The sequence below is a fragment of the Excalfactoria chinensis genome, chromosome Z (genome assembly GCF_039878825.1).
Source record: "Excalfactoria chinensis isolate bCotChi1 chromosome Z, bCotChi1.hap2, whole genome shotgun sequence".
Lineage (NCBI taxonomy): Eukaryota > Metazoa > Chordata > Aves > Galliformes > Phasianidae > Excalfactoria > Excalfactoria chinensis.
The window spans coordinates 52,130,416-52,158,282 of NC_092857.1; the positions used below are offsets into that span (position 1 = coordinate 52,130,416).

At 41.7% G+C, this 27,867-nt stretch overlaps 1 protein-coding gene across 1 annotated transcript in view; it reads left to right on the forward strand.

Annotated features, from left to right (window-relative positions):
* The first annotated feature begins 1,649 nt into the window (after positions 1 to 1,649).
* Positions 1,650 to 27,867, forward strand: part of ROR2 (receptor tyrosine kinase like orphan receptor 2) — a 145,723-nt gene continuing 119,505 nt past the window's right edge. Inside the window, exon 1 of the mRNA XM_072359836.1 lies at positions 1,650 to 1,979. Within this exon, the coding sequence (XP_072215937.1) occupies positions 1,907 to 1,979 (73 nt within the window). The 5' untranslated portion in view covers positions 1,650 to 1,906. The remainder of the gene's footprint in view (positions 1,980 to 27,867) is intronic.

Genomic DNA, 27,867 nt, shown 5'->3' on the forward strand with positions numbered 1-27,867 from the left:
ATACTTTTTGCTGACACAGAGCCTTTCTTGACGGAGTAGCTTATCTTGAAGAAAGAACTGATATTGATAATCTGAGATAAAAAATAGAATGAAAGAAGTGGGAAGGACTGACACTTGGCATTTTTATGCAGTTCTCAGCTGTTAGGTATGCACTGGAACCAATAAAGAGGAGGTGCAGATTTTCTAGTACATCACAGGATATCTATCAGCAGGAAGGTGTTGTAACCACCAGAGGTACATCCTACCCAGCACAGAAAGGAAAGTGCTGTGGAAGAGACAGTACTACTCAGAACTCTACCACCACTTCAGAAAGAGATCAGACTTCCAAAAATGCAGGGATCAAGAGAAGAGGGTGGGGGTGGGACTGGGGAGCGCGGTTATCACTTCAGAGGAAATTTTAAAATTTAAGTTTTATTTGTGTAGTAAAATAAAATTTGGAGGATGTTTGTGGTCACTTCATACAACAGAAAGGGGGAAGACGTGAATGGAAAGGTTAACAGTGGCATTAGATGTAAGGGCTATGAACAGAAAGTTTCTGTTGGCCACTGTGGGTGTAGCTGTCCGGCTATTGAAGAGGAAGCATCTGGAGTAGTCTTCTAGTCGCAAGGGTGGAACTTATTTTAAAAAAAGACTTAAGTACTCTTAAATTTGGTTTCATATGTTTACGAAAGGGATTATAAAACGTGTTGTTGTGATGGCAAAGGACTGAGTTCAGCCATCCCGCATTCCTAGAAAGAGGGATCAGGACCTCCCTTTGTTATCCCCAGGTGCCAGAGGAATTTTCAAGATGGAAATGGAGAACTAAGAGGAAGGAAACAAGATGCAAGAAGAAAATACTGTTTCGTAGCCTGTGTTTGCAATAAGTAACTGTAATGTAATGTAGGTGAATAACTCTTAAATTAGTGTAAATTTAGAGCTTGATATGGGAAAGACATCAAAACAGTTTTGTATATATTCAGCATTGTTCATCATCAGATCCTAAGAATCAAAGTCTAAAGTGATGGGAATGCTGTATTTCTGAAGGTTTTCCAATTCAATTCAAAGTGTGGTAAACTAAGAGGTGACTGCCGTTCAAGTTTGTGGAACCATTCGCAGACGCCTGCTTGTGGTTCTGCACTATCTTAGTGCTCTGCTTTCTTTAAGTGCCAAAAATATAAACTAAAAAGGATTTAGAAAGCAAACTTGAATCACACTTAGAGCGTCCTTATAACAAAGCACGGCTGAGGCGTCTGGAAGCTTTGCTGCGAGAAGAACCGCTTCCTGCCCACGAGCAGGAAGCCCGATCACTTTTGACGCCTCAACGGAGCAGCGGCGGCCTCAGACGGGGATGTCAGGCCCGCGTTCCCACCGCGGCCATTGTCGGGGCTTTCCCTCTGTGTTTTGCGGGTGCAAAAAGGCGTTGGTTTTCGCAGCGAGGTGGAGGAGGTAGTCTGGAGCCGCAGCCCTGCTGTCGACCGCTTCTCTCCCACCTCCCCAGGTTAATTTTCTAGTTGGAGATTCCTTGCGATTCGAGGGTCGTCCCGCCTCCGGCGAGCCCATCCCTCCAGATGCTGCCGCGGGAGGTGCTCCCCCAGTAGAGGGTGCCGGAGCGCCGGGGCCGCCACCCCTCGGTGCCTCTCCCCTCCCCTCCCCTCCCCTGTGTCGGATTTGTCCCCGGTGACGTTGGGATGCTGGGGAAGGCGGAGGAGGAGGAGGGGAAAGGAGCGCGGTTTCCCCCGCCCCCCAGTCCGGGTGAGTCCGTTAGCAGGAGAGGCGAGCTGGGGCGGCGGTGCGAGGCCGGCAGCATACACCGCACCTCCCCGCTTGGGGAGCCGGGGCCAACCGCACCGCTCCTCACCGCAGCGTATCGCTCCTCACCGCACTACGCCCCGCCGCTCCGCCCGCAGGCACCAGCACTGATCGCAGGATGGTCCCCGTGGCCGCTCTGCGTCTCCTGGCCCTGCTGGCCGTCGCAGTGCTCCTCCGCCTCCGCGCTGCAGGTAAGGGGTGACCGCCGGGAAAGCGGGAACCGCCGCTTTTGGGGGGACTCAGCGGGAGAGAGCCGGGGGGTGGTGCTTTCTCTTCCAGGAAAGTTGTGCGTCCCGCTTGAGGCTGGTGGAGCGCCAGCATCCCAAGTTGATGCTGATTACCGATTTTATTTTATTTGTCTATCTATCTGTTTATTTATCTATTTTGCAAATTGGAGACCCGACGTAACGTTTTTTACCAGCAAGGAGGGCAGGAGGTGAAGGCGGGGAGGGATCTCACGGACCCCGTACCTTCCCGGGCGCCCCGGCAGTCCCTCTCCGTTCCGTGCACCGGGGCCGTCTGGAGGCGGGCGGTGGGAGGGGAAGAGAGGGAGAAAACAAAGGAAAAGTTCGGGGTTTTGTTTTTGCCGAGGGTAGGTAGCGAGGAGTAGAACCTCCTCCTCCCCTCCGCCCGCCCTCCAGCCTTCCCATCGGAGCGGTTATAATAATGTGTTATTATTTGGGCCGCTGAGTGTTGCCAGAACCTCAGCGGGAACCAGGGGGGTGAGGTGGGTTAAAGCAGGCGAGGGCCCGCCAACCGTCCTCACAACAGATGGAGGCACCGGGCCTCAGCTCCGGAGTGTCCCGTTCCCGACAGTATCCGGGGGTCCGCCCGTCCGGGGCAGCGCGCCTCAGGCATCCCGGTGCCTGGCCCCCGCGGTGGTGTGGGGGGTCGGTGCTGGTTCTGCCGGGGGAGCGTTGGGATGTGCAGAGACCTCGGGGAGCGGGGAACCATAAGAGCTCCTTTGAAAGTCGCAGCATAACTTTTTTTTTTTTTTTTTTTTTTTTAAACATTTCCCCCCCTCCTTCCACGTACGCTACAGACGCGCTGCTCTTTCGGAGCAGAAGGGGGAGGAGGTTTAACGTTTTCATTTTCCCCGGAATGTGAAATGCAGCGGGGAGGTCGGGCTGTCCGACACGGCTCTTTGATCTCCCCCTTACACCGCTCTCTGGAGATCTGCCCCCTCCCCTCCTCATTGCCCACAAACCCTTCCCGGGGACCGCGGGAGGTGGCGCGGGAGCACCGCTCCGAACCGGGCTGGGGCCAGGCGCGCTCCCGATCTCTGCTGAGCTGCACCGAAGTGCGAGAGGAGAGAGATGATGTCTTTGAGGAAGAACAGCGATGCTGCAGATTAGAGGGGACTTGTTAATCAATTGCACGTTTGAAAGGGCTTTTCTTCCCTTTGTTGCTCTCGCTAATCCATTTACCTCCCCCCGGGAGGTGACAGATGCCGATATTTCCTGTTACTCAGCGCTGGGTCCCAGGTCTTGCCATTTGTTGCATTTCCTTGAAGGGAGCGGGTCAGCAGAGAGCTCGAGGTCGTGGTGGGGGGGCCAGAGGGGGGAAGCGCGTTACCTCTCGCAGGTTTGGGGTCCGCTCCCATCGAGTTTATTTTTTCTGATGCCTTTATTCCCCTCTGGGAGGGACAGTAGGGGGGAACGTCAATTTGCCCGGCCCCGTACAGCTTCCTGGGCCGCCCCCGTCCCCGGGTGTGCGCGCATTGGAAAGACTGCTGCATTGGGAGCGGCCAGGAGCGGGCCGCACAGCGCAGCTCCACGCGGCACCGCTTAATGGTGGGAATGTGGCATGGACGTTTTTTTTTAATTTTTACTTTGTTTTTATTTTTCCCATCTCTACGTTGCGGTCGAGAGCCCATAGTGACAACAATAAATACTCATGTACTTCTACTACTTATCTGTCTTCTTCTGGTTAATTAGATTTGCTCAGCGGTAAACAGATGATGTTCATCTACGTTTCATTTTATCGTTTATTTTTGAAAATGTTATCTCGGGCTTTAAAGCAGAGCCAGAAGAGAGGGTGTGTGTCAGTGTGGTGGAACTGTGGGTACGCAGTGTGGTGGAACATGACCTGAGGTTTACTTTAATTGTTCCGTCTCCTTACTGTTAAATGGGAAAGGATGTTTATCCAACCCAAAGGTAATGCTCACATGGCTTGCAGAGTATGCAGTACGTTGTCTTTGAAAACATATACATAAATTATGTCAACTGAAATCTGGGAATGAAAAAAAATGGTAATGCTGTGCTGTGATTTTGCAGGCCTGTGATTTGTAAACTTCTCCCTAACATTGCAGTGAAATAAAGTCTTATTTCTTCGGGTAGAGTACTAGTGGAGAAGTAAATAAAGGATCAGTCCACACTGAATGCTTCTAAACGCTTTACTACAGAAAGCTGTAAAATGAATCTTTAAAGTTGCATAAAATTCAGCTGTAGCCCATTCCTGACCTTAATAAAGGAGATTAAGCTCTGGAAATTGTAGTTGGATCACCTGGTAGAAGTACATACTGCTTTGAATATAAGAAATCTTGGTGTCACTTTTAGTAAGTGACATTGACTGCATGGACGGTGTTTTGGTCAAACATTTATTGGGCTTTTTCCTGCGTTCATTAAATTGTTAAGTAATTTAGTGGTGAAGTTTATCCTTGGGTCAAAGGTTGCCACTGAGTATCTTTTCCTCTTGAGTGTCTTTAGATAACGCTAGGCATTTGTAATGGAATCGCTGTTTTCTCCTCAATCTCTTTTCTGCTGTAAATAGCATGGAAATGCAAGATGAGGGGAGAAAAGGACCAGTTGGCTGACAAAGCAAATTAATCCTATTTAGTGAGCTTCCAGTTTGCAGGAAAGCTGATCTTTTCTAAACTCACTCACTGCACTTCGTGTAAAGTGAGAATTCTCTCCAGAACCGCCATTGGCATGGGAATATATTTGACCACCAATTACGAATCAGTGTCTTTAGCCCATTCTCAGAAGAGAATGAGACTAAAATGGAAGAAATGGTAACAAATACTCTTATTTATTTATTGATTTAGTATCTGTGTGAGTTTTCTATACATTGGACTTGTGTCCTTCTTACAGTTTACATTCAGACCTTAAATTCGTGTTTTGCATTTAATGTAAATGTCAGCTAGAAACTGTCGTCATCTTAAATTTGTAACTGTACATTTGACCTAGGTAATTATTTTTTTTTCAGAGAGTCAAAAAAACAACAAAACAACAACAAAAACAACGACAACAAAACCCCTCCCTTTGATTTTCAAACATAAATCTTTCCGTAGATGCTCTGTGTTGTGCTGTGCGGTTGCTCAGAGGGACGAAATGCTACTTAAAGAGTATTCCGTCTAATTTATAGCATCTGCCACTAAGTTCTCTGTGCGAAGGATGGCTTTCTGCTTAAGTTTGTTTATTCATTGTGAGTCTGTTGCTTTGTAAAGGAAGTTGTCGTTAGGCTCGGCATGTCTGGAAGGTATGCAAGTCCTCAAGTCTTCTAATCCAGTGAGTACAAAGTAGTTAAAGCTTCAAAAAGGAGGAATGACAGGATTTTGGTGCACTAAAAGAAGATGCATTGTTTGTTAATCCTGCTTTTTATTGTTACATGTATTGTAGACGTTTGCAACATTGGAATTAACCATTCGGGACAAATGACAGTTTAACTTAAATGATCGTCTTTGGCTCTTGGTTTTGTCCAGACGTTTCAGAGGCTTGATGTGTACAATGCCCCGTAGCAGCTCCTGGCATTCTGTTTTTCCAAGCCTTTGCCATAAGCACATGTTCATTTGCAGACATCCTGCTGGATTTTTTTTTCTTTTTCTTTTTTTTTTTTTTTTTTCCTGATCCTCTCTTTAGACCTAACACACAACCAGCCTTTTCTCCTTTTATCTGTTCATCCTTCTCAGCTGCTTTGGGAAGAGATTTCAGCTTATCTTTCTGGGTGATGTTCATCAGTGATCTTTGAAATTGAGTGACTTTTCTGATTGGCAAAGACAGCTTTCAGAAAACCAGTGTGATACCTTAGCTGTAGAGTGTGTCTTTGTCTTTCAACTTGCAGTGGACAAAAGGCTTGACTTAAGAACACAGACCTATATTAAAATTTCAGTGAAAACAGGAAATCACAGCAGAAATGTATTGACATAACACCATTATTGTAATGGGGATAGGTAGATGTATCAAACCTCCCATGGGTTTGGCTGGCTCAAGTGGCAGTAGCACAGGTCTGGAGCAGTTTATAAAGCCTGCTAGAGAAGCAGTGTGGGTGCCTTCCAGAGAGATCCACTCTTCTGAGTTAGTTTAAAATTAGCTTGTATGTTCCTGCTTGAACTGTTGTGCACATCTACGTCTAGGTTTAGTTAGACCAGCAAGCTTTGATGGTCTGCTAACGGGGTTCTGCAGGAATGAAAGACTGCATGGATAGAAGCAAACAGAGAACTGGCGTGATGAAAACAGGTAAGACCTTTTCAGTTTGCCTCAGGTTGGTTTTGATGGAGCAGCAGGTGGATTTAGATTTTGTGGTTGTACTGACTGTGGGACATCCAAAGTGAAATCAGTGGTGTTCTGTTCCAGACCCCAGTGTATCTGGCTGGTTTCAAAATCTAAGTAGTCCAGTCAGGAGTTTAGTGTACACTGACTCCCCACAGTTATGTTGTCACTGAGCTCTCTGTAAACTTTAAATGTAACTATAATGTAAGCATGTAAGTGTACTTTTAGGTTAAATAATTCCTCTTCAGGTGATGTAAACACATAAAGGGAAGCAAGAAACACACATCTCTTTCTGCTTGAAAGAAGAATTTCTGTGTATATGCCATCACATCTGTGGAATCTCTGTAGAACTTAGATTTCTTGTCCTTGAATTGCTCTGTTTGGACACTTCCTTTACTGTTGGTATAAACATTTTACTCTTAACTCCAGGTTATTGCCCTTTGTCCTCATCAATGGTGCTCAAGGCTATTCATTTAACAGCTCATCTGTTAAGTATTTTCAAGATGAAGTGGATTCCACAACTGTTCTTCCTTGATTTTGGTAGTTTAATACCCTAAGTTTGTTTATTTATTTTCATGGTCCTGTGTATTTTAAGTGGAATTACTTGTTGCAATTTATGGAGAGAGGATAAATTTTGTTAGTTCTTTCAAAATTATGAAGTTTTATTTTTCTAAACAACATATACAATTGCAGAGTTGAATCATAAATTAAACATCTGAAGGACTGATTCCTTAGCAAAGTGATAATGCAGACATGTATGAGAGTAGTAGTTGTAGTAAAACAGAAGATGGAGGACAAATAACTTAAAATTGACAGGAATAGACAGAAAAAGTTTTTTCCATCTTTCTTACTGGGAAAAAAATACGTTGGAAATAGTGAAGTTTGATTTGTATTAGTCAGACACAGAAATGCTTTCTTCTAAATTATATCAACTGTAAGAAAAAGTAATCTAATCATCTTTAAATCTAAAGGAGAAGTCACAGAGTCCCTCTCAAATACAAACTGGTGAGATGGATTGTCTGCTATATAAGTGCAGGAGCTTTATTTGCTTCTTACTGACAACAGCACAGGCAGATCTCTTGGGGGCTTGGGATGAAAAAGATTTTTCTGGAGAATGGATGGAGAAATAAAAATCTGATGTGTGGGTTTATTTAGAGCAATGTGTGTTCAGGCATTTAAGCTGTTGTTTACAGTAAGAACTTGCAATTATTTGTTGTGAATACTTATTTGTAAGACTTTAGTTTCTCAATTTCAGTGTTCTCAACAAGCTGCAATTGCTGTACTTTTTACTGTATATGGACAGACATCATCCATATGTACCTGCTAAGTAAAGTAATCTCCATTTGTAATTCTTCATTTCCATTCAGTTGGATGTTAACACTTTTCAAGCTATTTTGTCACAGCAGTGAGGGACATTTGGCACCCAGTTTCAGACAGTGTCACAAAATCAATTTACTTGGTCTAAACTTAGCTGATTGATTTTGAAGGCGATCAAGCAGAAGTCTCCCATAAGAAAACACCACCAGTAGGCCAGAGGAGGTTATAAGTTCTGTGGCACTGATGACCATGCTGGGATTTTAGGGGTGAGATCACTTGTTTCACTGCCTGCACAGACCTGATAGCCTCAGTCAGGAGCATTTCATAAAGCATCTGGGAGAAGGATGCAAACAGTGGCAGTAGTGGCATATTCCAACTGCTGGAAAAATGAATCTCCATTTAGGTCAGAGCTCTCTCTCGAATGCTTCTATTGTTTCTTTCTGCATGCTTTACTGGCACCTCCTGTAAATATCTGCAGAACTAATCATTTTTTTCCTCACTGTGATGTCTCTAGAAATTGTTCATTTAATGGTTCAGCTAATGTGTGCTGTTGTGCTGGTTGCTATTACCTGTTTTTTCATATACTCTGTCTTAAATTTTCCTCATATAACAGCTCATATAGCAGCTTCATTGTCTAAGCAGTTACAGTTACAGAATGTCAGTTACAGAATGTCAGTAGTTCAGGTGCATGAAGAAATAATGTGTTACTGATTGATTAAGTGCAGCTGAGAGAGCTTCCGTACAGTGCAGTTGTGTAGGTGATCGGCAATGTGGCATGAGGGATGGATGGCTTGGGAGTCACAGCAGCAATTCCTTGGATCAGTTGAGGAGGTTGTCAGGTCTTCCTGGCTTGTTCTTTTGGATGCAGAACAAATGAAGGTCTGGTGTAAGAGGAACAAGATATTTCTGAAAGGAAAAGAAAACAAAGAACAACACTTGTGGAAACATTTATCGGATTTGCTTGGTTTTGCATGTATAAAAAATATAGCTGAGTAGAGCACAATCAAAAAATGGAAGGAAAATATGTGTCACTCAATAGCCCTTGACTGTAGCAGCTTATTTACTATAAAACGTATTCCATGAATTTCACTTATAGTCATAAAAAAAGCAGTTTGAAAAATTAGGAGGCCCAGGCGACATATGAAATCTTCACACCTGATAATGGGAAAGTTGTAGAAGGAAGTTATACAGTGCAATAAGCATGCTGAGATTAGATGGTGACATATAATGTGAGAACATAATCTGAGAGATAAATCAACAAATGGCCATACTGTGGTTGTTTCTCATTTAGAAATGTGACTTGGCAGAACAGAAAAACAAAGATGTTGGACATAACTATCCTGTTTCCGTATGAATGTTTACCTGTTCTTAATAAAAAGAAAATAGAGAGGCAAATGGAAGCTAAGCTAGCAGATGTTTGATAGTTAATCCAAATAAAAATACATATTTCAGGCAGTGACAATCTTACTCTGTATTTGCGTGAGTGCTGAGCTGTCTGTTCTACTTAACTTGTGAAGGAAGCTTTTTTTTTTAATGAACAAGCATGCCTGCCCTTAGGTGTGCTTGTCAGGTAGTATAAAATCAATCAGACTTGGTATCAGAGAGCTGGTTGCCCCAAGCCTGACCCTGTGGAGTCCATCGCAGTGCTGGTTGAGCCGGCTGGTTCCTGTCGCAAGACCACAGGTGCTGGCTGGGGACAGGTGGGTGGCGTGGTGGGAGGGGAGCGCTTGGCAGCCCTCACGCAGAGTTGCTTGCACAGCCGTAGGACTGTGCTCTTAGAGACAGAGGAGGCAATATGCAAAAATTCTGACATAACTGTGTGGGCTAGAAATTTTAAGCGACACTTTCACAATATTCTCATATCTGATGGTGATCTAAGATTGGATTCTGTGGCGCTGAGCCTAACCTCTGTTGCTTGAATAAAAATCTCACCAGCCTAGAAAGTCTAGTCTGCAAACAAGTGTTTAATTAGTTGTCAGTTCTTTGTGCCACAAATACTCTTTCTCATTTCTTCTTCTGTTTGAACAGTTGAATTTCCAGCAGTCCTTTCTTTGGCTGAATTTTGTACTGGCATTTAACATTAGGTTTGCTGACACAACAGGAGAGTCTTTTTGTTACAATAAACAGTGAAATGTAAAAATAAAAGATTTATGAAGGCTGTACATCTCTATGAGGGTTATGCATCTATCAGAGCTTTGTTTTGTAATTTAATCATGATGAAAAAAAAAAAGGAGACTCTAAGTTAAAAAGGATTCTGAAGCATCTAGCTAGGTGGAGTTGCCTGAGACGAGTCAGACTGCCCACCGTATTACCACATCATCAACAGCAGACTCCCTTCTGAGGGGAATCTAGAGTCTGATATACCATTTGGATTCATCCCATAGGGAGGTGTGTTGCCTGCATATAAGATCAGGAAAGCCAAGGCATAGATGGAACTGAACATGGCAAGGGATGTGACAAACAACAAGAAGGTACATAGGCAGGGGGAGACTGGTTAAGGAGAGTGTTCCCCCTTTGATAAAAGAGGATGAAGAACTGGCTTTGTCAGACATGGTAAAAGCTCAGGTGCTCAGTAAGTGCTTTGCCACAGTCTTCACTTGTCCATGAGGATGGAGGACTGGTTTCCTCAGACATGGTAAAAGTTGAGGTACTCAGTGAGTGCTTTGCCTCAGTCTTCACTGGTGGTTAGGATTCCTATGTCTGCTAGGACACTGAGCCTCTAGATGAGGGTGAAGGGAGCATATTCTGTCCCACTATAACAGTGAAACAAGTCCAACACCTCCTTGTGAAAATCTGCGTAAGTCCATTTGGCCAGATGATATGCATCCCGGGGTTCTGAGAGAGGTAGCTGATGTGGTTGCTGAGAGCCTCTTCATCGTGCTTGAAAAATTATGGCTATCAGATGAAACCCACAGTGACTGGAAAAAGGGAAATACTACTCCCATTTTTAAGAAAGGGAGAAGGGATGTTCAGTGAACTGCAGGCTGATGAGCCTCACCTCTGTGCCTGGGAAAGATCATGAAGCAGATCCTCCTAGTTATCATGTTAAGGCACGTGTAAGATGAAGAGGGGATCTGAGACAGGCAACATGGCTTCACCAAGGACAAATCTTTGTGACCAATCTGGTGGCCTTCTATGACAGAAGAATGGCATTGGTGGACAGGAAAAGGGTGGCAGATGTCATCTACCTGGACTTTTGCAAAGCCTTTGACATGGTCCCTCACCACATCTTTCTCTTTAAATTGGAGAGGTATAAATTTGAATGATGGACTGTTCGACAGGCTCAGAACTGATTGGCTGGCCAAAGGGTTGTGATCAATGGTTCTATGCCTGGGTGGAGGCTGGTCAAAAGTGGTGTTCCCCAAAGGTTGGTCTTCGGACTGGTGCTCTTCCATATCTTTATCTATGATGGAATTCAGTGTATCAGCACATTTGCAGACAACTCCAAGCTGAGCAGTGCAACTGATACACTGGAAGCTATCCAGAGGGATGTGGACAGACTGGAGAAGTGGGCCCATGTGAACCTGATGAGGTTCAACAAGGCCAAGTGCAAGGTATTGCCCTTGGGCCAGGGATATCCCAGGTATTTACATGGGCTGGGGGAAGAACTCCTTGAGAGCAGCCCTACAAAGGGCTTGGTCCTGATGGACAAGAATCTGGACATGAGCCAGCAGTGTGTGCTTGCAGCCCAGAGGCCAAACTGTGTTTTGGGTTGCATTAAAAAAAAGGGTGGTCAGCAGGGAGAGGGAGGTGATTATCCCCCTCTACTCAGCTGTTGTGAGGCCCCATCCGGAGTACTGCATCCAGGCCTGGGGCTCCCAGCACAAAATGGATACAGAGCTCTTGGAATGGGTCCAGAGGAGGGCTACTAAGATGATAGAGGGCTGGAGCATCTCTGATATGAAGAAAGTCTGAGGGAACTGGGCTTGCTTAGCTTGTAGAAGAGAAAGCTCCAGGGAGACCTCATTGTGGCCTTCCAGTACCTGAAAGGAGTGTATAAACAGGAGGGGCAATAACTGTTTTGATGTGTTGATTCTGACAGGACGAGGGGGAATGGTTTTAAACTGAGATGGGTGATTTATGTTATGATATGAATTTAGGTTGAGTAAGTTTTTCTTCTAGAGGGTAGTGACTCACTGGAACAGGTTGCCCAAGGAGATTGTGGATGCCCCATCCCTGGAGGCATTCAAGGCCAGGCTGGATGTGGCTCTGGGCAGCCTGGTCTGGTGGCTGTTGACCCTGCACATAGCAGGGGGGTTCAAACTGGGAGATCATTGTGGTCCTTTTCAACCCAGGCCATTCTATTATTATGTGACTTTTTAATTATATGATTCTGTGATTGCACTTTTAATTTGCTGTCTTTCTGTGGCTAAACATAAATCTTTATTAAGAACTTGAAACACTTAATAGAAAAAGCTGGAGAAACAAACAAACAAAAAACAACAAGAAAACAGAAGAGACAGTGACAGAGAAACCAGGGAATTATGTTCATTTAAAATTTTTTTTACTGGCAACAGGAATAAAAATCATTTGAAGTACCACAGGAAACCAGTAACTGATGGGTGACCATAGATGTTTAAAGTTGCTTTAAAATATTCTGTCATTACATTGGTGGTTGATGATGACTCCTTTCATGATAGACCAGAATCCCTTACAAAGGGAAAGGTTGTATTATGTAGATAAAATTACAAGCTTGGGCAGGATCTGAACCAAGCCTACATGAGGAAAATATATTTGCTGTTGTTTTAATTTTAAAAATAACCATACTTCCTTGCTCTGCCTGGAAGCAATTTAATACAACAAATTGATTAAAAAAAATAAATTCCAGCCAGACCAGAAGTGGTAGTTAATGAATATCTCAAGAGGGTGAGTCTGTTCTTTATATTTGGTTCTGCAGACTTGGTGAATTTGCGTATTAATAGTTGAAATTATAGGCAGTTATTCAGCCTGTTTTTCTAGAACTGATCTCCCATTTACCTTTCTCTGTTGATGTCTGTGTAGAAGTAGGATTCAGAAATTTGTTTCTTCCTATGTAATAGAGTCCATGATATTGGGGCTTTCAAAGCAGAAGGGAAAATATACTTGCAAAATTTATGTCTAGGGTTTTTGCATAACACTGCTTTTCAGAGAAAGACACATTTTTCTCAATGTGTTATTGAAGGGTATGCTGAATGCAGAGTAAGCTTTAAGTAGTATTATGCCAGTCAAAAACAACAGCACATAGTTAGGAAAGCAGATTTCAAATGTTACCTCGTTCACAACCTGAAGCTTAAACACAGTTTTAATAGTGAAACTTGAGGATGCATATGGGAAAGTACTGCAAAATGAGAAGGTGTAAATTTACAGCCCATTTTCAGTGTTATAAAAAGTGGCGAACATTATCTCACATTTACTGAACACTTACTGTGTCCAGAGAGGTTGTTATTAGAAAGTAATAGTTCAGTGTGCAACCACAGAGTAAACTAGGCATAGTAACTTCTTCCTGCAGACAAGTCCTTAAAGATCAGTGAAATACCTCAAGTGTCATCTTTGATAATTGGCACATGATTTACAATTTATAAACAGAAAACAAACAAACAAACAAAAACAATAAGCCTTATTGCTGGAGCATTAGGCTCTGGAGAAATACTTAAAGTGTGTTTAAGTCTCAAGAGATTCTGTAATGGTATAATTAGGGGAAAAAGGACTAGAAGGCATTTAAGAGTTCATATTATCTATCCTTCTAGACAGAATCACATAGAGCCAGTGTAGCCCCTTCCAAGGACGTGAAAGGAGCAGAGGCTGAGTGGTCTCCATAGGCAAGCACACGGGCACAGTGAATCCATATCCTTGGTTTAAATGCATTACTTCCCATAATAGTTAGTCCCTCTTCCACTTGTAGCTATACTACAGGATTTTTGCAAATCATGAAACATGTCCTTGAAGTCTGAAATTAAAACTTTTTGAGAAGTATCTTTTTTCCATGTATCCTTTTTCTAATCGCTTCTTAAAGCCTTCCCTCACCCAAGCCTATTTTTAGAGCAAGGAAGATAGTGAAGGGTCTCTAGACCCTTTTAAAGACTCTCTTAGAGAGTGGCAGGGGCAACTGGGGTTATTTAGCCAGGAGAAATGGTGGCTCAGGGGAGCTATTATTCTACAACTACCTGAAAGGATGTTGTAGCGAGGCAGGGATCAGCCTCAAGTTGTTCTAGAGGAGATTCAGGTTGGATAGAAGGAAAAATATGTTCACTGAAAGATTTGTGAATCTCTGGGATATAGTGCTCAGGGAAGTAGTTATGTCAGCATCCCTGGAGGTATTTAAAGATGTGTAGATGTGATGATTAGGGACGTGGTTTAGTGGTAGCCTTGGCAGTGCTAGGTTAACGTTGGATTTTATAATCTTAGAGGTCTTTCCAACCTAAATGATTCTTTCATTTTCAGCCTTCTCTCTTACATCATGTTTTCTGAATCTCCTGGTTGTGCTCATTCCTCATTATTGGACGAGTTCTGGAACATCTTTCTAAAGTGAATTAACTCAGACTGGAGTATTCCAGCTCAGGATGCATCAGCTCTGGGTAAAGGAAAAGGATTATTTCCTGTATTTAACAGACTAAGTTGTTTTTATTTCCCAAAGTGATGTCTGACTTTTGAGGCAGAATGGTGTTGCTCACATTCTGCTCTACTCCATGAGTTTTATGCAGATTGCTCACAAGCCTGTCAGTTCCCATGCTAAACCATCGTGATTGTTTAAGCACAGAATCTTCTTGTCAGTGCTGAATTTTATTTCTTCATTCCTCCCCCCACCATGCCACATTTGTGCAGACATTTTCTTTCATTTGCAGAGATTAATATATTGGGTCTGCCTTGCACCTTGGTGTTGTCTGAGAAGTTCAGTAAGTAAGGTAACATTAGCACGTGATAGATAACTCTCTTAATTTTCCAGTGAGTTTGTATTTATCTGCAGAACTATGAGAATCACGTGAGATTGTTCCTCCTCAGACAATGTATTGCCTTCATTTTCCCCTGATGCTTCAGTTTCAGCTTACTTCATATCATTCAGTACAGGATATAGACTTCCAGTGGTGGAAATTCCTGTGATGTTTCCAAGTCTTGCTTCTGTGGTTTCTTCCTGTAGCTAACCATAGTATTTTGTCATGATAAAATTAATCAATTTGAAAGCGGAGTCGGGCACCACTACTTCCAAAGATTCAGGTGTTTTTTTTTTTGTTGTTTTGTTTGGGTTTTTTTTGAGTTTATATAAAACTTTATGGGAAAAAAAGAAAAAAATCCCTTTAATATTACATCTGAATCATTTTGGATGGATTAAAATAGTATCCTTGAATCTCGTACTGTTTAATGCTCTCTTGCTTTTTATGTTCCGGTTTAAATTTCTTTATTGTTTGAGTAGTTGCATGTTGCAAGGCCATGTGATGAATGTTTCAGAGTATATGATAGAATCTCAATTTTAAGCATTAGTATTAATTCAGAATCACTTGTGACCTTACAGTTGTAATAGTCGTGTACGAATAAATATTTGCACTTCTCATTGACTCTACAGGATTGTCCTTGGTTCTTATAACTGCCATCATCTTGTCATCTTCCTTCACTTTACTTTTTAGGATTCTCTTTTTCAGAGGCAATTCTTTGTCTGTGGTTGCCACTAAATGTAGGAAACTTCAAACTGATCCACAGTGCCTGTTTCTGGTTGTCTGGAAATATATTTTCTGAGTAGGTGATAGGATGAACACCTCCAAACATGGCTCTCCAGTGACTTACTGGGACATTACCATGATCCTTTTATGCTGTTGCTTCAGTATACATGCTGGTATCAAATACCTGAACTTCTCTTGAGTAGGATGCAGAAGTAAAGGTGGAAAAAGGGTGAGATGGAGTGTGTAACTCTGAAGTAGGTGTAGGCTGGAGTGGCTGTACTTGTCTGAGCAGAGGAGCTGGATTGTGATCCAGTTCATGAGGACAGGATGCCTCTGGGGTGAGGAAATGTGATTAAGATTGTGTAAATGTGTGACAGGAAGGATTGGATGAGCTCACTTGTTCATGTGTGCAGCATGAACAGAAGATTAGAAATTAGTGCTGCTCTGCTGGCATAGTTATTAGCTATTGGTGCAGGTACTGAACACAGCACTAAACTGTGTTTTGGAAATTCCCGCCCTGTGTTCTCACTACTTTTTTTGTGCTTTGGGAACACAAAATGTGAGCAATTTCACCAGGAACTGTATAGAACGTTCTAATTAAGAATAAGAAGGAAGGTGAGTTTGTTCCTGCTGTGGTGGTTGGCTATTTCGTACTCTTTGCTCAGTTTGGAACAATTAGAGTTCCATAGGTGTGAAGGAGGTCATTGTCAAATTTACCATTCACTGACCTGAGTATTATGGAAAAAAAAACAACAAAACAAAACAGTGAATATGGCATATTTCAGAAAATAAATGTACTTTCCTTCATCAGGTCAAAACTCTTCTTATGAAATATACTGAATGTGCATGTCTGATTTATGTGAACCCTTGGTGGGGTTTATTTCTTTATTTGTGTATTTTTTTTCTACATGCTTGTAATAGTTTTATGATTTTCAGTTGTCAGTATTCCACATCATAACATCATGCATTGCACTGGGAGTTAAAGAGTTAATGCCCCAGTTCTGAGTACCTGTCCCAGAAGAGAAGAACAGCTACATCTCCCAGAGGACTGTTTGCTGTTCTGTTACTGTTTCTGTTCAGAGGGAAAGGTGAAAACTGCCTGTAGATCACTTGACTCCCCTTCTGATTCTTCTGGCTCATCTCTGCTTCCAGATGCATCACTTCAGCATTAGAGTAAGGTCTTCAGTTTTTGGACACTCTCTCATTTCATTTGATTTATTAGTGACAATTCTAATTATATTGTTCTGTAATGTATTATAATGTGTTATCTTGCATTCTTATATCTTATTTAGCAAATTAATTTGTTTCTGCTCAGATTGTTGCTGCTGTTTTGTTTCTAGGCCTATCTCTTTACCCTTTTCCCTTTTTCAGCTTTTTCCCTTTCCCAGTGTGTGGGTCTGTGGGTCCCCTCTCCCCATTAGTCGTGGAACAGGGTTGAACTAGCCTATAAACCATTGACAGTGCTGTTTTTTTAATTTATGTTTTTTCTTCATTGGAACTAGTGAGACCACTCTGGTAATTCTGAGTCAGTTAGGTCAGCCCTGGTCTTTGTGTGGAAACTGCCAAGTTTTTCTAAAATATGTGGTGGTTTAGGGATTAGGATGATTGTCCAAAAGGGATTGAGACTAGAGTCTTCCAAGTGTCTTTAATTTAAAACCATAATTTGGAAAGGATTATTCCTGAGTCCCAAGAGAAAAGAGCCAATACTTTCATTTATACTGTTAGTCATCACTCCCACTACAAATAGGGCTCCCCTCCCTTCTGAAAAGGCTACAGTTTGTTTTGCTGCTTATATGAAAATGTGTTTAGATGATCTTATATTCTGTTTTTTTGATGAAGTATCATACATAGGTCGTAGTTCAGCCATTAACAAGATAATTATGAGGTGGTAAGATTTCTCTCTTCTGTGGTATCTAGAGTAGTGCAAAACAGTATTTAACTAGCAAGTAAAGTAGATAAGCTTCAAATTATTTATTAAGATGGTAAGGTTTTAATATTTCAGTGAACAGTTCAGTGAGTAGAGTACCTGGAGTGCCTCAAAACTTGTGTAATTTGACTTCTACTATAGGTAAAGTAAAAACCATTTTGAGGTAGTTTAGTAGCAGTAGCTATGCAAGGAAGGAAAATTTGGGCTTTAGAAACCAAGTTAAATTCATGCTTTTATTTCGCATATAAATCATAAAATATAATTTAAGACAAATAATTTATTCCTGAGCTCCATTGTTTTTCAGTATTCAATACTTCTTTGAGTTACTTCGAATGCTACACTAAATACTTAGAAGTATTTGATGCTGGGATTTACACATTCTGCAGAAGCATGTGATTTCTGATATGTAACAACACTGCTAGCAGCAGTATGCTTCCTTCCTTTCTGCATAATATCTAAGAGGATCAAAGCCACAGTCTGTAAGACCCAAGCATTAGAAGCCTTCAAGCTCTAGGTGTTCCAGATTTAATTAAAACCGAAGTATCAGCTCAGCTCAGCAAAAGTATTTTTTCCTGATTTCACTAGGGCCTCATGTTGTTTGGATAGTCATGAGAATCCATTTCAGTGGACCAATTCATGAACCATGAGATGTTCAGAACTGAGAACCTATAAAAAGTTCTGTACTGTTGTTTATTCCCCAGCAATATATGTGGAACTGAGCTTTAAAATATCTGGTTCCATAAACACATTTTGCATTTTATTTTGCTTGCAAAAAACATGTTAACACTCTCCCAAAACCCCTGTTGGAAAGTGAAAGAACTTTGTGAATTCTGACCAATTTTTGTACTGCATGAGATGACCTTGTGTGTCTCAGGTAGGAGAAGGATGAGGCAGAGGGAAGTTCTGTGCAGCACACTGAGAGGAGAGAGATTTGTGTCAGCAATACTGTCTGCATGGGGGTGTTCATGAGCATGAAATCATAGAATGGTTTGGGTAGGAAGGGAACTTGAAGATGATCTGTTTCCAACCCCCACCCCTTCCACAGGCAGAGACACCTCTCACTAGACCAGCCTGGCTCTGGATACTTCCAGGGAAGGAGCATTCACAACCTTGTTGTGTGGCCTGCTCCAGTGCCTCACCACCCTCACAGTAAATAATTTCTTCCTAATACCTAGTCTAAATCTACCCTATTCCAGGTTAAAACCATTTCCCCTTGTACTGTTACTACTTGCCCTTACAAACAGTCCTTCCCCAGCTATCCTGTAGGCTCCCTTCAGGTACTAGAAGGCCACTATAAGGTCTCCTCCGTACCTTCTCTCCTTTAGGCTGAAGAGCACCAGCTGTCTCAGCCTGTCCTCAGAGTGGAGGTGCTCCAGTCCTCTGAATATCTTTGTGGTCTTCATCTGGACCTGCTCCAACAACTCCACGTCCTTGCATTGGGGGCTCCAGAACGGGATGCAATAGTCCAGGTTGGGTCTCATGAGAGCAGAGCAGTGAGGCAGAATCACCTTCCTTGACCTGCTGGTCACATTTCTCTTGATGCAGCCCAGAATACTGTTGGCCTTCTCAGCTGCAGGATGTCATGTGGGACATTGTCAAATGGTTTGCACAAGGCCAGGTAGATGATATCAGTTGCTTTTTCTTTATGGCTGATACTGTAACTCCATCATAAAAGGCCACCATGTTTGTCAGGTGAAGACTGATGCAAAGAAGTCACTGAGCACCTTGGCTTACTCTGCATCCCTTGTGACCAGGCCTTCAGTTTCTTTCTAAAGAGGGCTCACATCTTCCCTGACTTTTTAAATCCTGATATACCTGTGGAATTTCTTGTCGTTCCCCATTATGTCACTGGCTAGTCTCCTTGACATCCCTGGCTAGATGTAATTCTGTTTGGGTTTTAGCCTTCCTGACCTGATCCCTGGCTGTTCAGACAACTTCTTTGTAGTCCTCCCAGGTAACCCATTATTGCTTCCACTCCCAATAGACTTTTGTATTGAGCTTAAGTAAGGCCAGGAGCTCCATGTTGATTTGAGGAGGCCCCGAATCACCCACCAGTACCACCCATTGATTTTTCATAGTTGCAGTAGTCACTGTGCATGGGGAGCAGGTCTGGCTGCCTGCCTTACTCAGTTCAGACAGTTAGCTTGTTTTGTTTTTTTCTTTCCTTCTCAGCCTGGAGAACCATGAAGCAGTTCTTCAGAATCACCTTAGACTTTGAGTCAGGCTTTTTTCCTCTTCTTAGCCTTTGTTATGGCAATTTGCCATTTCTCATTGCTGTCTTATCCCCTACAAATGGGTATGCCAGTGTGGGAGTTTGGGGCTGTTTGGCTCTGAACTGTGGATTCAGTGCAGACTGGAAGTGAATCTGGCTGACTCTCTTTGTCTCTGCCACACTGACAGTACACAGCCTTTTGACTGTTTCCTTCAGGTAATTCAGCAGTTGCAGGAGGTCCTCCAACAAGGCATGTCTTACACAGGTGAGTTTGTCACTCACTTCTGTTCCAGTATAAAGGTCCAGACAGTTCCCTCAAGTGACAGTATGCACAGACACATCTTCTTTTAGAAGCTCTGAGTGAAGGCACTGGTTGTGACTGGGTTAGGTGGTGTATTCCCTCCCTGCCAGAGCTACAGCCTCAGCTTGGCATCAAGTGCTTGCCATTGCCATCTGGAGCACAAGTCTTATCTGCAGCACAGGTCTTATGAGGAAAAGCTCAGGGAGCTGGGATTGTTTAGCCTGGAGAAGAGGAGGCTCAGGGGAGACCTCATTGCACTCTACAACTTCCTGAGGGGAGGTTGTGATGAGGAAGGTCTTGGCCTCTTCTCCCAGACAACAAACAGGACCCGAGGAAATGGCCACAAGTTGTATCAGAGGAGGTTTAGATTGGACATAAGAAAGTATTTTTTTTTCTCAGAGAGTGGTCAGGCACTGGAATGGCTGCCCAGGGAGTTGGTGGAGTCACCATCCCTGGCAGTGTTCAAGAGGTGTCTGGATAAGGAGCTATGAGATATGGCTTAGTGGTTTTCAGTAGGTATGGTAAAGGGAGGATGGTTGGACTAGATGATCTTGTAGGTCCTTTCCAACCTTGTGATTCTGTGATTCTATGGTTGTGCACTGAGAGTGACATGAAATGAATGCTCCTTGTTTCTGAAGCTGGCAAAACATTAGCGCCCTGCTGTGTGAGCTACTGCTCCAGCTGTTACAGCACACAGTAGGTGTACAGATGACACCCACACTGTGCCCACTCTGTACTTGGTGGGCAGTGACTACTTGCTACTCTCCCTTGGCTTCTTTGTGGACACAGGTGTGGCCTTCATTGCTCTGGCAATGCCTACAACATGTCAGCCTGTCAGCCTCTCTGGGGAGAGCTGCCTGTTGCTGGAAGGTTGCTTTGCTGCCTCAGTGTTTCCCTGGCAAAGGAAAACCCCAAGGCCTTTGAGATTGGTTGCTCTTATTCTGCTCAGGATGGCTCTGTAGCAGCTGCTCTTGACAACTGAGATGATGTGGCACCACACATGACTGCATATACATAATAAAGTGTTTAGTGATTGTGAAGTTAAAGTTATAAGAAAAAACCTGTCAGGTTTAAAAAAAAAAAAAAAAAAAAAAAAGGTCCTGTAACAGAAGTTCTTACTGCTGAATGAGATTCAAGTAGAAATGAATCAACTAGCTTGCTGACTCTTTTTTTTCCCCATAGAAATATGAAATTACAGCTCTATTTTTCTGAACTGAAATATCTTTGCATTTAAATGCCCTGCTGCATGTAAATGAAATGTAGTATACTGCCATGGGTCTTTTTAACAAAATACTGGCTAAAAGAAGAGGACAGGCAACACAAAACAAATGACAGAAACTCAAAAATTTACGGCATTTGTAGAGCAGTGTTGAGAACAAATTAACACTAACCACAATTGCGGAGGGACTTACAAAGGCCAGTTTGTGGGTTAAAACAGAAAGCCTAGGAGAGAATATTGGTATATAATGACTGGAAGTAAAGTTCAGAGTTGTTCTAAAATGGCTGAGCCTGTGATCTTTTCTTGTTAGAGTAAGTTTGTAAGAAGTAGGAAAATGTACATATACAAATGTATACAAATGTATACATACATATCTCTGCAGAGGAGCAGAGGTGTAGTCAGAAAGATGAGAGTGAGTGGTAGAGATGCTTGTTGGGACTGGAAAGCTAAAATGTCCTCCAGGCACTCAGTCTGCTACAGCTGAAGGAAAGCATGGTGGGTAGTGTGGCTATGAAGACTTTGGTTTGCCTTGAAGAAAGAGGTTGCTTGCAATGAGTGCATTTAATTTTTGCGAGTTTACATGAGAAAGTACATATCGAGAAACCTTTAAAATGATATGTTAGGTTACCTGTTCTCCAAGTTGGATTTCACACAGTGCTGACTACCAGAGTATTATCATATCCTACTAATGTGTATTCTGCCTGCAGTTCATTTTTTACCCTCATTTTTAATTCTGTTTATATTGCTGCAGAATGTGGAGGGTGTTGCTGGATGCAGAGGAATACCACAAGAATTATAAAGCTTATCTGCAACTGTTGTTAAGTTGTTGTTATGCTACTGCAGCCAATGAAGCCACACTCTGGATGTTACAGAATTCTCAAACAAGAATTAAATTTAGTGCCTCTCAGACTTGACAGGTGAGGTTTCTAACTGCTGAAGATACTTTAGATTATAAAGCCTGTGTTCAAGCCGATTGGCCTCCCCTTAAGGCAGTGTAGACTTTGTAAATAACAACATTCCTCTGGCCATGGATCAAGATACAGGAACTGATTTAATCTTGAACGTCTGTGTATCTTTGCAATTGCCTATAATTAAATTTCAGAATACCTAGTTTTTGTTCTTCTGTCAACATTTAGTTAAGAGATGCTTGGGCGTTATTGTTTGGATTACTTGATTACAGTTTATAAATGTTCATTATTTGCTGTGTTTTTTTTTTCCTAAGTGCAGATCAGAGACACGAGGTTCTTAAAACTGCTAAGAGGATATAGCTTCTTTTTGATGCTGAAGGCCAACCTACTAGAATGAAAAAGTGGAATAGAGGAATCTACTCTGCATAGCAGTCAGTGTTCATATTTGCCCATGAGAAGGATGGGTCTGCTTCAACATGCTGTTTCTACAACCGTGGCAATAATTTAAATTAAGCACTAAATATATTGTCTTTTAAAAAAATTTATTATTCCCAGTATTCTTACAGTGACACTCTTGGTTTTACAGCTAGTTCTGGGACCAGGATTTTACCTTTGAATATTTAGGCTCACTTCAAAACATGTCTTGCTGATTCAGCCAATGAAGAGTTCCAAGTGGGTGTAATTTAATAACCCTTGCACAGTTTTGATTTGCCTTCCACACCATCTGGTATATGTTTCTCTCTTTTTTTCTTTAAGGATAGTATTTTTTCAATAATTTGTACTTTCAAGCATGTCATCTGTAAAAGTAGCTTGCTCTGAAACTTTCCTATGCAGTGTGCCTTTTGAGAAAGAAGGCTTTAGAAGGCTTTCTGTGTACAGAGGGAAAAGAACATGAGCAGGAACCTGTGGACAGGTTGGAATGGCAAGAATGTAGTGCACAGTAAAGATGTCTGTTTCTTCACACTGAAATATTATTTAAACACCTTTCAAAAGTAAAGTTGTTTCATGGTTCTGAGTTCTCCTTGATGGCCCTCCTTGTTTCTCTTCTGGCCTTCACAACACATTTAATTATTGGAGAGAAGCAAGTTTTAGAAGTCCAAAATTACTTGGTTCACATGGAGTTAGAAGTTACATGCTGTGATGGAGCTTACTGTCTTTCAGTTGGTTTTGTTTGTCCTTGATTTACCAATAATAACCCAGAGCAATAATGCTTGTGTTTAGCTCTCTTTTTCATGTTGCTTGGAGAGCATGTGAGAAGATTGTTTGTGTTGTATAAAAGCATAAATTCTTGACAAAATGGTTTTAAATTTTGTGTGTCTAAGTCAGATTGGCTGAAGAGGTGATTTTGTTCTGCCTCTTGTTATGAGACAGATAGTCTGTGAAATGTTTCTGCACTGTCTTTTGCTGTGGCATCCTGGCTGAGGAAGCAGCAGATGAATTGTTCCTATGATAACATTATAGGCCCAACCCCAGCAGTTTGCTACGTGAATAGTCAGGGTAGAGCTGAAGATGTACATCCCAGTTTTGTCTGTTGCTAGCATGCTGTCTTCACAGTGATTCCTCAACACCTTTCATCCGGTTTGCGCTGTTACACAAAAAGATGGTTGATACCTGACTCCAGCCCATTGCATGGCATGGGCAGCATATGCTGCCCCAAATCTGACCAGGTCTGCTTAATCCTTGCCAGCCCAGGCAGCTCATTTATCTGCTGGTGTCCAGCTGACCATGAGGTGCTGAGCCCTGCCACCTCAAGAGTTTCACCAGTCTCAGAATATGTCTCTGGGCATCCTCTCACCATGTCTTCAGATTTGTGTTTCAACACAAAGCTCAAGTTCTGAATTTCTTGTGGGTATGTGTCTTAAGGGAGGAGCTGGTTGTTTTGCAGTAATATTCCCTCAGCCACTTAGGAGATGTGCTGGTACCTCTGAGCTTAGTTCTCAAGCATGGCTTAATACATACTACACAGTTAATAATTCTTAGTATCATTTATATTTATGTTTAAATTAGAAGGTGTATTTCTCTTTCTCCCATGCTGTTTCTGTTATTGAAGATGAGCCATCTTAATCCTGAAAGTTGGTCTAGGCATACAGTCTCCCAGCAGACTTAGTCACTTTGGTGACATTCTGTTTTAGTCATTTCTATTTTTTGTTTGTTTGTTTGTTTGTTTGTTTTAAATAATCTCCCTTATTGGATTTTTTCCTCTCATTTGAGAACTCATTCTATGAATTCTCATGAAACTACTTAGCTGGGGAATTAATTTAGTACTCCACATAAAATTTGAGTATCTCCTTGTTATTTCTCTGTGGTGAGGTACTGATTGCGCTCATCTGAAATTATTTGTTCCTGTTACTAGCAGAGGAGATGAAAGAGTGCCTCTCTCTCGTTTCACTCCTGTCATTTAAAGCAGGGAATTTTGCCAAATAGCGACTTAGTGTATCCAGTTTCTAATTGCGGGGCGGAGGGAGATGTTACTGAGAAGGTGGTTTGACAACTCTGGCATTTCCTGGGGTTCTCAGATTACTGTGACACCATCTGATCGGTTTTTCAGGCTGGAATAGTTTAACTCAGATTGAGCGAGTTGTACTGATGGCTCTACTAAATCACCTGTGACCTGGAGTTTGATATATATATTTAATGATTCTTTAATTTTTACTAGTCACTTTTCAGTTTTGTTGTTGAAGTTTTGGGGACTTTGAATACTTAGGTGTAGATGTAACATCACAGCTTCTTCTCTTCTATAGAAATCTCAGAGTAAAACATTGAATGTGGCTTGCCTTCTGGTTGCTCAGTTACCAGCAGTCTATCAGACTTTTCTTTTACTGTTGCTGTGAGTGTTGTTCCTGTTTGAGTAGTGCATACTGAGCTAGGTGCTTTTGAAACACCGGAATTCATTGCATCTTATTGATTACAGCCTCTCTGATGAGGTTAAAGAGGCAGCACATGTGATGCTGATATTGTTGTGAAGGAGTGAATTAGTGTTTCTCGAGGTTTAGCTCTGAATAGAAACTGCTTATTCCTGTGGATCACTTAAAAATGGCAAAAAAGGAATATAGGCAGCCATTTCTTACACAAACAATGTAGGAATGTGACATAGGTTTCCTCTGTGATCTTTTGAAGCTCTGCCTAAACCTACAAAAGATGAGCACTACCTTGCTTTTAAATCTGGTTCCTTCATGTTTGAAGCTATGCACTGTGCATCTTGCCCCAGCAGTTGTGTACTGCTTTATGCGCTGTGATGTCCAGCCATCTAATGAGAGTCTGTGTGCGAGTAGGCAGGAAATTTCTTGCTCAAAGGGTGATTTTTAGTGTTACTTGCTAATACACACCTAGATGATAATAAGGGGATGATGGAAGCTATTTAAAAGTCATGTTCATCATTCTGTGATGGAAGTACAAATGGGATCAAAACAAAGAAGCTGGTGTGTTTGTTGTGGCTAACCTATTTATGTAAGTAACATAGTACTGGCAGTTTTTTAACTAGCCAGCCATTTCTGTTTCCAAACTAAGAGACTGATATATTATGCTTGCACTTTATTAGTAATTTTGGCATTTCATACACCAGTATGTTAAAAATCCCAGTCCCTCAGTGCTTCTTGAAAGCTCATAAGTAATACGGTCATCTGAATGTATTTTCAGTCTTTAAGAGGAAGTCCTGAGTTTTCCTGAGTCTGGCAGTCATTGCACCTTCTGTCTAGAAAAACTATCTTGCTAATTTAGCAGATGCACAGTCATTTAAGAGAAGAATGTACTTACTTGTCTTTTTATTTCATTTGTGGTGGCAACAAAACAAGAAAAAGGTTTGCTTTCAAAACACAGAAAACTTCCAGAGCAATGTTTGAGTTGTACTGTCCACTGTTTTACATCTGCCAGAGGACAGACTGCTACTGAGGTTTTCACATCAGAGGGAGGATCTGCTTAGGTGTATAACCTGGCTGTTTTTGTACAGATAGATTACATAGAATAGAGCAGGGGAAGTTCTTAATCTATGTAGTTTTTGTATATAATCCATGATAACTCCACTATATTGTAAAGTCCAGTTTCTTTTATGTTTTACATTTGGATGCTGTAAATGCTTTTTTATTCAGTTTTATTTGGGGAGTGTTTTAATGAGAATTTTCAGCAATTTCATGTAATGCAGAGCAAAATATAATGGATCTTTTATTCTTTACTTCATTGTAATTTTCCCTTACATAACAAAAGTTAATGTAAATTGGCACAAGAAAATGCACATCAAAAGTCCCTTGGCTGGTCGCACTGATTAAAGGCAGACATCAGGGTTGGAACTTCGATAATTTATCTGAACAAGAGCCAGTAGGTTTTTGTTTAACTTGAGTGAAAAAAAACGTTATCTCTGACAACAAAACAAAGTACTAAAGATTTTCTGAGGCAAAAGAACTGAAGTGCGCCTTGACCTGTTTATGTAATGAATTGGTGTGGGGCGGGGGGGAGAAGGGGAACGGGAACGGAATTTCGTTTTTTCTTAGGTTCCTAAGTATTTGCAGTTGTTTAACGATTTGGTGATAAGATTGTTTTTATTGACTTCTCAAGGCAAAAAGCACTTACCATTCTTTTTATTAACAAGAACTCATGTGTCAGTTACTGCTGGAAAGGCTGTGATCAAAAGAGATTTCCATTAGGCAGAGGACTGAAGTTTGGCTTGCCAAATATTGAAGTTTCTTTATCTTGGAAAATGCTACAAGCAATGCTGCCCTTGTAAAGAATGGCGAGCCCTGTCTTCTATTCTTGTGCAAATCTTGTTTGGTTAAAAAAGCAGGCGCGAGCCGATGAATGTGTCCTACTCTGACCAAGCTGTCTGACAAGCTGACTCAACGCTGCTTTGTTTGTTCGGCTAGCTACTGTGTCTAATGTGCAAATGAAGTATGAACTTTGCAAGTGTGTGGCTGCTAGCCTTTCTCAAGAAGGATGAAGTCCCGCAGAACGGATAATTGCAGCTCAAAAATAGGAGTTCTTCATCACAGTCCCCCATATCTGTAGACATTTTCTGCCTCTCCAGTCAGCAGCTTCTGGTGCCGATTTTGCCCATCTGCTTGTTGCATTATGGGTAAAACATCCATGATAGTACCTGTGGCTAGTGCCGAGTGTCTTTTGCTCTAGTAATGTCACACAGCCTTTAAAGTAGTAGTGGCAACATGCTTTAAGAAAAGACTGGAAAAAGGATTTTGCTTTCCCTTGAGATTCAAAGTTTTTAATACTGAAAAAGGCAACTCAAAATACAGTTGTGAGGGACATCTGATTTATTGATTTCAACAAGTTCTTAAGGAAATTGTTAAATTTCTTCTCTGGCCTACCTACAACATCACAATAGTGTCATGTAAATGTTAGTGTAAGTTGACTCTCCTAAGCCTTATTCATTTATTTATTTGTTTGTTTACTCTGTAAACATGATAGTTTCATGTGCACTTCTTTTCAGATGAATTAAGACATGAGTGTTTCAAAGATTTTGTTATTATGCAGAAATGGAGGTATGAGTGGAAGATTCGGGGTGCAGTATAACCATAAGGACATTGCAATGTAGTGAAAGGAAAGGCTTAGTAGCACATTTTGTATTCATGCCTGGAAGTGTTCATCACATTTTACAGTGCTCCAGATCTGATTCTTCTTCAGATGTCAGGATATGATGTGCTAAAGGTATTAGTTATTGATGTGATCTGTGCTGGAGTTCTGTCATGCAATAATGTCCAGTGTCATTCTGTAATCTGTTCCTGTATACTTTCTAAAGGTAACAAACATTTCCCCTTTCCCTCTTTTTTTTTTTTTTTTTTTTTTTTTTTGTTCCTGGTGCTCCTGCCACCAGAACAGTCTTAGGGTTGTTCTTTCTAAACATGTTTTCAAAACCTCTTCCTTAGAATATTCCTCAGGTTCTCCAGCTAACATGGTGTACATCTGTTTGTATGACTATGTCTAAAAATATTTGTGGAACTGTACATTATGTTTAGAGTTAGTGGATGTTGTCTTTCCTGCCATGGATTAGCTCTCCAAGAAGATGGGATACAGCTGAGGGAAGCATGTCTTTCACTTATGAGAATAGTGTATTTAAAACAGATGTACAGTCA